Source organism: Neophocaena asiaeorientalis, unplaced genomic scaffold (genome assembly GCF_003031525.2).
Source record: "Neophocaena asiaeorientalis asiaeorientalis breed wild unplaced genomic scaffold, Neophocaena_asiaeorientalis_V1.1 scaffold1058, whole genome shotgun sequence".
Taxonomy (NCBI): Eukaryota; Metazoa; Chordata; class Mammalia; order Artiodactyla; family Phocoenidae; genus Neophocaena; species Neophocaena asiaeorientalis.
Window position 1 is genome coordinate 542,825 of NW_020175496.1, and position 12,097 is coordinate 554,921.

The window sequence follows — 12,097 nt, forward strand, 5'->3', positions numbered from 1 at the left end:
GGAGGCAGAAGAGGTATGGATCAGGAAAGTTCTTTCTGGAGAGACATTTGAACTGGAATGTGAGTGAGAAAGAGCCCAGCCACTAAAGATCTTGCAGAAGAGACTTCCTAGCGTAGGGTACAGCAGGTGCAAAGGCCCTGAGGCGGGAATCAGCTTGGTGTGTTCTGTGAAGATCAGGAAGGCCAGTGTAACTAGGGGGATGTGGGTGAGGAGGAGAGTGGGGCAATGAAGCTGGAGAGGAAGGTTGAGAGGCAAGGCATTCTGGTCTTACAGGCCCCTGAGAAGAGTTAGATTTCAGGCTGAGTGAGCTGAAAACCTGTGGAGGGTATTATAAAGGAGTGACTTGGTCTGGTAAACTCTTGATAAGAGCTTTGGGTGCCAGGTGGATGACAGACTGTAAAGACAGGGCAAAGGGAAGACCACTTGGGAGGCTATGGCAGTGGTCCAGGAAAGGGGGGATGGATGGTGGCCTGGGACAGGGTGATGGCGGTGAAGATGGGGACTGTTGGATACGCTCGGAACAGAGGCAGTGACAGAGTAATGAGAAGGGAGGAGGCGCCCGGCCGGCAGGACGGTCCTGGATGGGGCCGCGGCAGGGGTGAGGACCGGAACTGGCATCCTTCTGGAATCCGGGAGGGAGGCTCCGAGCAGGGGCCTGCCAGGACGGCGTGTACTGGCGTCCTGCGTCTGCCGCGCGGAGCCTGCCCCTGGCTGCGCGCCTGCCGGGTGTTTCCCAGCAACGGATACCGCCGCCCGAAAAGTTCCGAACCCAGCGGCCGAGGTGATGTCATTGTCACCTTGGCGACGGCGGGTGGGAACACGCCCCCTCCAGGCTAGGGGCGGGGTCTGGGCGCCGCATGCTCCGCCCCCAGTCGGCCCGCGTGGAAATGACGCCCACTCCCCCGGCAGGAGGAGAGGCGGTGCCTGGGGTTCGAAAGCAGGTGTGATGGCAGGTGTGATAGCTTGTGAGGGCACTGGGCGAGGCCTTACCGAGCGGCCGCTGTTCTCCTTGCGTGCCGCCTCTGGTGCGCTCACTACCCATCCACCAACCTCTCCCCACTCTTCCCCCTAGGCCGCCACCTCCAGCTATTAGGACTGGCTTCCTCTGTCGTTCAGAGATGCTTTCCCCAACCGCGCAAGCTAAAGTAACTGCCAATTCTCCTCTCGTGGGCTGACCTTGTTTTTATTTCCTTCACAGTATCGCTCCCTTCTAAAATTACCTTCTCTGCTTATAATATATTGTCTTCCTTCTCTAAGTTCCATGAGGTCAGGGGTAAATTCTGCCATGTTCATCTCTATTCTCAGCACCCTGGATGGAACCTGGCATGAAGTAGGTGCTCAATAAATGTTAGTTGGATGAATCAGTGAATTCACTCAATCATTTCATTCACCCAGGGGTTCATTTATTTGACATTTGTGCAGTGCCTTCTAGGCACTTGTGATAAGCAGTAAGGATACTGAGATGAACGAGACAGGGAGTCCACCTGGAGGTGAGAACAAGAGATAGATTAAAACTAATAATTACAGTAGGAGAAGTGAACAGCCTTGAGTTTCCAGACGCTTGGCATAGTTCCAAGCACTTTACATATATTAATTCACTTAATCTGCACAATAGTAGGCACTTATAATCGGGCCCACTTTACAAATGGGAACACTGAGAACAGTCATGCCATAAGTTACTGGGCCCTGTAATCAAGTGAGATCCCACAGAGGACGGGGGAGGGTGATCCGTGGCGAGGGGGTAATAATGAGATGTGTAGCCGGCCCAGGTAGGCCGATTTGCTATCTTAATTGCTTATACACACCAGTCTTCCAGGGGACAGGCTGCTTCCAGCTCAGAGCTCTGCTGCCCCAGGGGAACCCCTGTCAGTGGAGCAGGCAATGATGGGGCTGGGAGGGGTATGGAGGGCTGATCCCTGGGCTGGTGGTATGATGGGAGCCTACCTGTTCAACAAAAGCAAAGTATGGACAAGTTTCCACCTAACCTTATCGGGGGCAGGATGTGTGTGTGCGTCAGGGGAGGCAGGGGTGGACAATCGTAGTTGTCCACCTATACGGAAGGGTGTTTAGGCAATCCAGGAACTACACTCACTCCCACCTCTGGGTGTTTGCATGTGCTCGTCCCCCTGCCTAGCTGGCACTTCCCTCTGATTGTCCCATAACTGGCTTTTTGTTATTCAGATCTCAGTTGAAAAATTTTTTCTCCTTGGAGAGGTGTGCCTTGGCCACACTCTCTAAAGCAATCACCTACCACTGTCACATCATCATGTTTTAAGATTCCTACCCCAGAGTGGGAGAATGGCTTAGTCAGGCGCATAACCCTTATTCCTGAACTGATTTTTCCTGTTTATTCATAGTCTCTCTGCCTCCTCATTCTAGAAAGTCAGTTCCCTGAGTGTATGACCCCATTAGACCTCACCTCTGTGTCCCAGCTGCCTAGAACAGGCCTGGCATGCAGCAGGCGCTCAGTGCTTTTTCAAAGTGTGGAAAAGGGCCCTTCACCAGATCATTCTGACTTTCCAGGCCAGGATCTGTGCCCTCCCCTTCCCAGGAACCTCTGCTCTAAACATTGCACCTGGCCTGACCAGGAGGAAGGTGGCCTAGCAGTCTTGGCCACTGGAGTTCTCCTGGCTGTGGCCCTCCCTCCTTCCCAGCCTGACTGGGCCATTCTTCCACTCTGGGGCAGGATTCTGTTCAGATTCCACTCCAGGGTGGTGTCCAAGGTAGGGGGCAGCAGTGTATGTATGTGTTGGGGCATGGGGAGCAAGGAGAATGGGGGATGGGCAGGCCTTTCTGGTTCCCAACCAAGATGGTAGAAGAAGGGGTGGCTTTTCAGAGCTTTCTAACACTGCTGTTGCCAGGAACACAGGGCACCTGGAGGTATGGCTGTTTTTCCCCTACAGTGAGAATCCAGACTCTGGGACAGATGCACAGTTAGACACAGAGAGGAGGGAATAAAACTTGGGTTTATTCAGACTGTGTCCTTCCCATTTGGGGTACAGAGTCAGGGGCATTGGGGGTGGAGAGAACCTTTGGCTTCTAGGGACATTGGTGATCGCCGACCTTTTCTGTATGACCTTTGTACTGCCAGGATTACTCGCTGAATGAGAGAGATGGTAATGAAGGGGCCCTTCTGGGGCCCTAGCCAATCTGAAACAGAGACCAGTGCAGCTGGCCCTGTCCTCTCCAGGAATTAAGGAGCAGAAGACTAAGAACATTTGACTTGTATTAAAAGAAATGAAGGCTGAAGGTCATTCACGGGGCTCCGTCTCAGGCAGTGGCGTGCATACTCACTCGTGTTGGCACGCGGGCCAGGCCTGTGAGAGGAGCGTGTGTGCCTGTATAGATTACATCCTCCGCGAGCAGCTGTGAGCCCCCATCCAGCTCCTGGGCTTGGGCTACTCAGAGGGGCTTCTTTCCACTTTTCTTTCCCCCCTTTGGCAAGAACTGATGAAAAGGAAACTTTCCACAAGTCTCAGAAGATGCCCTTTCTTTTTGGTCCTTGCCTCATCTGTGCAGGAGGTAGGCACCCACCTCCCTCCCAGGGCCCTGGGGATGGGTGGGAGGCTGTGGTGGGAGGTGGAGGGGCTCACTGGGCAGCTGGCTGGGAGTGGCTGCAGGGCACACACACCTTCCCAGCTTCTGCCAGGCCTGTGCTGAGCCCGGCTGGACTGTGCAGGAACTGCCTCATCAAGGGGGAGGCGTGGAGCCCGAGGTGGGCGCCTGGGCCCCTGGGCGGCTCTGTGGGCTCGGTGACCGTGGTGGGGGAGGTGAGCACTGAGGGCCTGCACTGGTCCACCCTCTCATATTGCTCGGTCACTGTTCTTGTGGCTCCATAGTGCTGGGAGCCACCGGGCCCAGTCTGCAGCTCCAGAACACTTTTCTGCTGCCTGGTGGGCAGGGGGCTGGCTGAGGCAGGGGCATGCTGGGGCTGTCCGGAGCACTGGGTGGCTTCTTTCTTCCTGGCCTTGTCCCAGACATCTTTCTGGTGGGGCTGAGCCTGGCCCATATCCTGGGGGAGGTGTATGCTTCTCACTGAGACCTTGGGGCTGCATCTGGGGCTGGGAGCCTCCAGAAGCTTCCTAGTGGCCGACTCGATGGAGATAAAGGTTGGGGAGGAGGGTGAATCTCTGCTGGGAGGTAACACTCGAGGGAGGCTTGACTCTTCTCTCATGGTCTCCAGCCTCCGAGTAGAAGGGGTGGTTGGGGCTGCTTGACTTCTGGCCTCAGTGTGATTTCTGACCTTGGCCTGAACCTGGACCTCAGTGTGGCATGTAACCTCAGTTTGACTCCTGACCTCCTGGCCTGGGCAGTTGGGCCTGACTCTACTGCTGTCTGTGACACTGACCTTGTGGGCACTGTGGTCCTTTAGAGGTCCCTGGGAATGGCCTCTGGTGTTAGTCCCAGGCTGGAGGCTAGACATGGAGCTGAGGGCCTTGTGCACGGCCTCCTCGATGTCCAGCAGCCTGGCCAGGGTCTGTTCCTTCAGCCGGGCCACCTCCGTGCTGACCCTTGTCAGCTCCCCAAAGGCCTGCTCCACTGAGGCCTCGGGCTTGTTGGGGGCAGCAGGAGCTGGAGGAGCCCCTCTCAGCTGGGGCACAGCCTCAGAGAGCCTCCTCAATGCCCGCACGTCCACAGTGCTTTTGGCCTCCTTCTCCAGTGCTTGCACCTGGCTCAGGAGGCCCTGGAGCTCTTGCTGGCTTCCCTGCAGAATCTTGGAGCTCTCAGGGACCCCTTGCTGGGAACCGTCTGTGCACTTCTTTCCTGAGGGGCTGGGGCCCTGCTGTGGTGAGGTGGGGTCACTGCTGAGAGCTGAGAGCTTGAGGGGCTCAGGGCTCTGGTCGTTGCTGCCCGCAGCCTGACTTTTGGTGGGCCTGGGGGCCACGGTGCTGGAGTCATGCTGGGGGCTGTGCTGGCTCTGTCCAGTGGAGCATCCAGCCGGCGATACTCGGCCCTGGCCTGCAGTGGTGGGGACCTTGGTTGGCCGAAGGTGATGGTCAGCTGTACCAGTCTCACCTTGTCTGTATTTTCCTTGCCCCACCTCCTTAGAGGAGCTGGGAGACAGGGCTGAGGGCTTGGGCAGCCAGTGAGGCGGGGGGATCTGGCTTAGGTGTGCAGGTTTGGGGGGCAGCTGGGGCTTCTTCCTTGGGTGCGTGGTGGGCTCCAGTTTTGGGGTTTTTGTCTGTGAATCCCCAAGGCTTCTCTGGCCAGCAGGGCTGCTGTGGGACTGGAGAAGGGGGTCCTGCGTGGGCTCAGAGGCCTGCTGGATGGAATTCTCATCATGGCCGGCTTGGGCTGGGAAGTCAGGTCCCGTCACAGCAGCTGGGAGAGGAGGAGGAGGCGGAACAGAGGCATTATGGGAGTGCAGGCTGGCACCTGCAGCCTGAGGCCCAGAGGCCAGAGTGTGGGGGGCTAAAGGGGCAGCCTTCAGGGTGGTCTCTGCAGCTTGGAGGACCCCTGGGCAGAGTCCTGCTATCACCTTCTCTGGAGGTCCCCAGGCCTTCTGTGTGTGGCTCCCAGGCTCCTCTTGCCCAGGCCCGAGACTCTGACCTGGGCCTTCCAGGAGTGGGCTGGGAGCCTGAGATGGGAGCGCAGTCTCCCTGCCCCTTGGCAAGGCTCCTCTCTCAGAAAGCCAGACACCCCCCGGTAGGTCAAAGGTCCTGATGGGGTGAGCAGTGTAAATGCCATCCTGAATAGTCACCCACCCCCTAGGCAGCCCTCCAGGCAGTGCTTTCTGTTCCCCACTGACCTTTCTGGGGGCTGCTGGGATCCTGGGGTCACCTCCAGCCAGAGGCCTGGTGTTGCTCTGGGCAGTCCCAGTGGCTGTGGCCGGTACTTGCAGAAGACTATCCTGGGAGGGCATAGAGGCGGCTCCAGGGGTGGGGCCCTGTTTGTGCTTGCTCAGAACTTGCTGGTGCAGGCTTTGGGCTTCGGCTGTTGCCATTCGCAGACTCTGCATGGCAGCCTGGAGGTTTGGGGACCTGGGCCCCAGGGGCATAGTCGTGGCTCCATCTGACTTTCCCAAAGCTTCCATCCCTTTCTGCCCAGTGCACCTGCTTTCCTGCTTTTCTTCCCCAGCCAGAGGGACTGCCTTTCCAATGGCCTGTGGGGGGCAGGGGGTGGCCCCCGGCCCTCTCAGATGCCCCATCCCCATGCTGGGGTCCAGTGGGGGAACATGGATGATGCTCTCAGTCAGGGGCAGCCTCTGGGCCCCCTCGCTGGCTGGCACTGGACTTGAGTCAGCCGGTGGCTCCCACCGCAGACTGTGCAGGCCACTCAGGTCTCCTTTGTCTATGCAGCTGGCCAGCAGCTGCACACTGCTCCTCTCGGGGGCCCTGCTGGTTAGCCGGGGCTGCAGAGAGTAGGCGGTCAGTGCCACTAGGCCCTGCTCTGTCTCCTGCATCACTAGCCCAGTCCTCGCCACCGAGGTCCCGAGGCCACAAGCCAGCAACTGCTGGAACTCAGGGTCCATGTCTTCGACCTTCCAGCTGCTGCCTGGTGCTGGCAGCTTCAGTGGCTTGAGGCGAAGTTGGCCCACTGGGTCCTCCTGCACCAGCAGCCCCTGCTGGTCCACGTCTGGCCGGCGCAGCACTTGGCGGACGATCCTGGGAAGCTCGCCAGACACCAGCTCCTCCTTCCGAACGTGGGGGCTGCCCTGCCCTGGGCCTGGGAGCACGTACTTGGCAAGGCAGAGCTCCCCTGGCCCTCGGGCCTCCATGATGATGCCTCCGTGGTGCAGGATGCCAGGCGTGGCGTGCAGAGTCCTCAGGGTCCCCTCAGTTGCAGTCTGTTGCCTCTCCCACACCCTGTTGCCTGAGGGGCCCATGGGCTGCTCTTCCTGGAGGTTGCCCCCGTGGATGCTGTCAGCTGCCAGGGAGCCCATGGGGCAATTCTCAAAGAGCCAGGTGAACTTGTGCACAGAGCCTGCTGGGATGGGCTCAGGGATTACCCTGGATCCTTGGTTTTCCCTCTTGCCTGCCTCCAGGGCCTGGAAAACCTCCTTCTGACGAGACACCTGCCCTGAGGGGATGTCCACTCTGCTGCAGTATCGCACAGGCCCCCTTCTGCAGGGATGGCCTGAGGCCTGCAGAGGCTCAGTCTCAAAGACGTATCTGTCTGTTTGTCTTTCCCCAGCCTGGACCTGGCTGACCTCAAGGTGCTGCTCCCTGGAGCTTTCTGGTCTGTCTGGGGGTTGGGGCGTGAACATCCAGGTGCAGGACCGTGCCTTGGCCTTGGGTGTGGGATCTGTGACCTCTGACCCCTGCTTCTCACCCAACTCACTCATTGGACATGTCTCGAACAACCAGCGGATGGTCTGCACATCGCCCTTGGAGGATGCTTCAAGCTGAGGGCCTCCCTGAGGCTTTCCTTCTTCTTCCTGTCGTTCCTGCTGCTCCCGTTGGTGGATTACCTCCAGGGGCTGGGTCTCAAAGAGCCACCGGGCAGTGCCCACGTCTCCAGCCACCACTTCCTGCCGGGTGATGCCCCGCACCACGTCGACGGTACTGGGGTTTTGGCCTAGTTGGTCTAGGGGCTGTGTCTCAAACATCCACCTGTAACCCTGTACATCACCTCCAACTACATGCTCTCTGCTGACAGAGGTCAGGGCATGGAGGTGGCCTTTGCCATCCTGCATGGCATACACCGGGGACCCTATGTCCTGGGACTGCCCAGCAGAATCAGTTCCTTCTGCTCTGCTTATGCTCCCATGGGCCGAAGCTTCACCCTGCCTGATGCTGTCCAGGGGTAGGGTCTCAAAAAGGTTCTTAAAGGTCTTCACGTCTCCCTTCACCGCATCCCTCTGGGGGGCACGCTGAGAGAGGCACAGTGCTGAGGAACCATCACTGGATAGACGCTCGTACATGAACCGCTCACCCTCCTGGGGTCCCACCCGCTGCAGGTGACCCACTTGGACCTTGTCTCTAAGTGTATCCAGGGGCTGCATCTCAAATAGCCACAGGGTGGAGCGGACATCACCGGGGACCACTTCCTCTTTGGGTGGCGCCTCTGGTCCAGCCTCCTCTTCCCCCTTTAGAGTGTCTAGTGCTCGGGTCTCAAACAAATGCCGCTGCTGCTGAACGTCTGGACCAGGAGGGATAAGATCTGGGGATGGCTGGAAGTCCTTCTCGTCCACCAAGATCTCCCGGATGGCATCCAGGGGCTGTGTCTCAAAGATCCAGCGAGTTGCACTGACGTCGGGCCTGGCCGCCTCCTCCAGAGAGATCCCCCGGATCACCCGCACCTGGCTGGGGTCCCGGTTGATGGCATCCAGAGGCTGTGTTTCGAAGAGCCAACGGGCAGACCTCACCGCGTTGCTTTGGATCTCCTCCCGGCAGGCGGCCTTGACCTCGTGGATGGCTCCCTCTGCGTCCTGGATGGCACACAGCGGCTCTGTTTGGAACAGCTTCACCGTCTTCTTTACATCGCCCTTCAGCTCCTGGATCTCTGAGCGCAGCTCCAAGGGGCTCTGCTCCTGGATGGAAGGGCGGGAGCCCAGGCGGTCCAGTGGCCGCGTCTCAAAGAGCATCCTGGTACCCTGGACATCTCCACTGGCTGCAGGCTCCCTCACTGTAGCTGCCGGTGCCTCAGCATGGCCCGTCAGCTCATCCAGTGGCTTTGTCTCAAACAGCCAGCGGGCTGCATGGACGTCCCCTCCAGATGGCCGAGGTCCGGCTGGCTCCTGGTCTGTGCTGTTGGCAAAGGAGCCTTCCTCAAACTTGCGGGAGGTGGCCTGGACATTGCCGCCGGGCACGGGCTCCTTGGCAGGTGGCCTCTCATGGTCCCCAATGGCGTCCAGCCGCCAGTTCTCAAAGATCCAGCGCATGCACTGGACATCACCCTCAGTGGGCTCTTCGGAACCCAGGATCTCAGCCAAGTCTTCAGCCACAGCCTCAGCCAGATTCTTGCGGAGCTCGGGGTGGATGTGCTTGTAGAGGCGGCGGAGCTCGCTGGCTTGCCGCTGCTGGTGGAACTTGGAGAAGGACTCCTTGGGTGGCGGCAGTGGCATATCCTCCAGAGCAGGTGGTGGAGGGAGGGGCAGGTCCTCTGTAGCTGCCACTGGGATGCTTGGGGTGGGGGCCACCTGTGTCTGAGCGTCGGCCATCCTTCTGAGGAGAGGGGACAGAGATGAGGATGGGGTGGGGGACTTTAGGTGGGATGGGGCTGGTTGCTGGGAGAAATGGCAGGGAGCAGGGCCCAGGGGCAGAGTAGCCCTGCTGTGGCATGTGCTTAGAGACCCCCTCCCTTTCCAGACCTCGCCTGGGTCTCACCCTGCCACCTGCGTGGTTGATATATGACAAGTCTTGAGTTTAATGCACATGGAGCCATCCATCAGGGTGCTTCCCCAGAATCACCTGGGTTGCTAGGGAGCAAACAGGGCACTGCGGGCTTTGAAGCTCTGTCCTTCAGCCAAGGGATGCCCAAACCTCCACTGGGAAAATTGGACGTGCCCGTCCTTGCCTGCCTTTGCCAAAATCAGTTTTTCCCTGGCAGACTCTCAGGTGAGTGGCCTGGGGGAATTCTGATTTAAGGGGTCCCAGTCAGGGGGAGGCAGTTCCCTAAACTGGTAACTATTTTCCATGGAGAGAAATAGTCATCAGTTATGTTTCCTTTCATAACACCAGAGGGCGCACTTGTCACTTTCATGGGGGAGGGGGGCAAGGGGGGGTGGCCTGCCCAGCTCCACTCACCCTTCCCAGGCCAGGGAGGCAAAGCGGGGGCCAGCAGCCCGAGCTACAGCGGAAGTAGCGAGGTTGAGTGAGGGTTCACCAGGTATCTCATGGTTAGGCAGAGCCTGATTCTGAATCCTAGTTAGGGGTTTTCTGTGCCAAGACTCAGAAGATCTGAGCTAGAGCGACCTCAAGGATCTTCTGGCCCAACCACTGTTACTTAAAGAAGAGGCCTAGAGTCAGATCTTGGCGAATGAGGGGCAGGCAATGCTGGCTTGGAGTTCCTAGACCCTATAGGTAGGGCGTGTGAAGCTTTCTTAGTGGCCGTGGTGTCCCTCTGTTCCCCGGAAGGCACCCCAGGAGAGTGTGAGGGTGACACCCACAGGGAGGGGAGGCAGTGCGACCAAGGGCCTTCTTGCAGAGATAGCCCCGCCCCTCACTTGTGGATCCTCATCCCCAGTTGTGTGCAACCCGAATCTCCTGTGCTCCTCTTCTTTCTCCCTCTTCATGCCCATCAGCTTCCACAAAGGCCCCTCCCATCCCTGCCCCCCAAGGCCTCCCACCGCTCAAGCCCTTCTCTGGTCTCTGTCCTCGGTGTCTTATCTGTCTTGTGACAGGTGTACTAACAGTCCCCAGAGGCCAGTAGGGAAAGTATGAGAAGCACGTTCCCCCTCTTACTGCCCCTGACCCACTGCTCTGCTCCGCACTCGGTGCTAAATATAGCCGAGGTCCTGGCCTCAGCACAGCAGCCCTGCGCTGGGGAGAGGTCAGGCTCAGCCAGTGGGACCCTGGGAGCCTGGGCCCACCTCATCTCCTTCTCTGCCCTGGGCTCCCTGATCCTGCCTCCTGAGCTGGTGTCAGGCCACTGGCCTACAGCATGACCAGTGCTAGAACCCTCTCCTGGCCGAAGCGACCTGGGGCTGGGGGAAGGACTTTCTTCTCACGGCTGCCTCGGAAGGGGGGAAACTGAGCCTTGCGTGCCCCACCCCACCCCGACTTGTCCACCAAAGACATCCGAGCCCCAAGGAGTGTGACGTCTAAAGCCGGCAGCCCGAGTCTCATTACCTGCTCCGGGTGCTTCCTTTAGTCTCTGAGTTCTCATGAGGACCCTCTGCCACAGGCAGACCTCAACTGTCCCCACCTCCTCACTGTCCTGTCACCCGGGTGGCCTGAGCAGATGGTATGTACAGGGCACCAGCTCCACCCTATCCCCACCCCCAGGAATCTCCAGAATTCCTACTATGGTCACAAGTTGTCAGCATCGCAAAGTCCAGAGATGGCAGACCTGAGGACCCGCAGAGGTCACTGAGCCCAACCCCCTCACTGTTCAGACAGGGAAACAGGCCCCAAGAGGGGAAGGAGGTGACCCAGGAGGCTCTGCCAGGTGGTAGCAAGGCCTTCCCACCGTGGTTCTTGAGGGCAGGGACAGGGGCGGGGTGAGGGCAGACTTCAGAACTGGGACAAGACTTAGGGCAGGGCCTGAGCCTCAGTGGGTGTCCCTGAGCTCGGCCTCCCAGGGCTGGGCCGGCCTCTCAGGGAGACCCCTACTTTTGCTTCCAGGTCTGCTCTTTCTTGGCCCAGCACCTCCACACATCTCTACATCTGGACAGACTCAGATCTGGTTGCCCTACCTTGCGCCGCCACCCACCCCGCCCCAGATCTTCCCCAAGGGCTTTCCAACTGGGCAAGTCGATGGCCTGCATCCCACCCCAGGCCCTAGGCCATGATTTGTGGGGAGCTGGGCTCAGGCCAGCCCTGGGGAGACATTCCCGGTCCAGATATGCCAAGACTTTCACCCGCAGCAGCTGGGCACCGGGCTTGTCCTACCAGTGCAGAGTCGGGCCCACTTACCCGCCTCCAGCCTCCATGTTCTCCCCCGCCTCCTCTGTCCTTTCTTCCAGACACTGGGCCTAGCTGAGGCTTTCCTGGGAAGAAGCCCTGAAGCCTGAGGAGCTCCATACCTGTATTTTAAAAATTGCAACCCCAGGCCATTTCCTCCCGCAAGCCTTTCTGGATTATGCCAGGCTGGCTGGAACCTGCCCCTCTGCAGGCCTCAGGCCTGTGGCAGCCACTCTGGGACCCCCCGTGGAGCTCACGATAACTCTCTCTTAACTTCTTCTTGGAATCTTTCTATCAGACCCCTCCACTCACCTGCCTCCAGATGCACGCCCCTCACCCTCCTTCCCCCACCCAGAGCTGCCCCTCATACATGCTACCCTGAGAGGATCCAGGGGGTGTCCCAGCCTGGAGATCCAGCCCTGCCGTGGAGAGACAAAGGGGTGGGTTACTCACCCGAGGGTCCTGCTTGGCTGATGGGGGTTTGGGGTCTGTGGCAGGTGCGGCCTAAGGGGCTGTTGTTCCTCTCGTTTGGGGCTGGTCTTGCTCTGCCGGCTCTGTCAGATGCCTTCTCGCTGCCCTGGCTCCAGGTC

General features: G+C 59.1%; 1 protein-coding gene across 4 annotated transcripts; it reads right to left on the reverse strand.

Annotated features, from left to right (window-relative positions):
• Window positions 1-2,948: 2,948 nt before the first annotated feature.
• Window positions 2,949-12,097, reverse strand: XIRP1 (xin actin binding repeat containing 1). Of its 4 annotated transcripts, none has more exons than XM_024768957.1 (3): window positions 11,961-12,097; window positions 5,750-9,107; window positions 2,950-5,322 (listed from the first exon to the last, which is right to left on the reverse strand). In XM_024768957.1, exons 2-3 carry the CDS (start codon window positions 9,101-9,103, stop codon window positions 5,314-5,316), a joined length of 3,363 nt encoding a protein of 1,120 aa, XP_024624725.1. In that variant the 5' UTR covers window positions 9,104-9,107; window positions 11,961-12,097; the 3' UTR covers window positions 2,950-5,313. The 4 variants fall into 4 exon arrangements, with proteins under 4 accessions (XP_024624722.1, XP_024624725.1, XP_024624723.1 ...); XM_024768955.1 differs by having other exon boundaries at window positions 2,950-5,570; window positions 5,613-9,107; XM_024768954.1 differs by having other exon boundaries at window positions 2,949-9,107.

Excerpts from the sequence above, each read along its gene's own strand:
- XIRP1 (XM_024768954.1), bottom strand. The coding sequence starts at position 9,103 with ATGGCCGACGCTCAGACACAGGTGGCCCCCACCCCAAGCATCCCAGTG.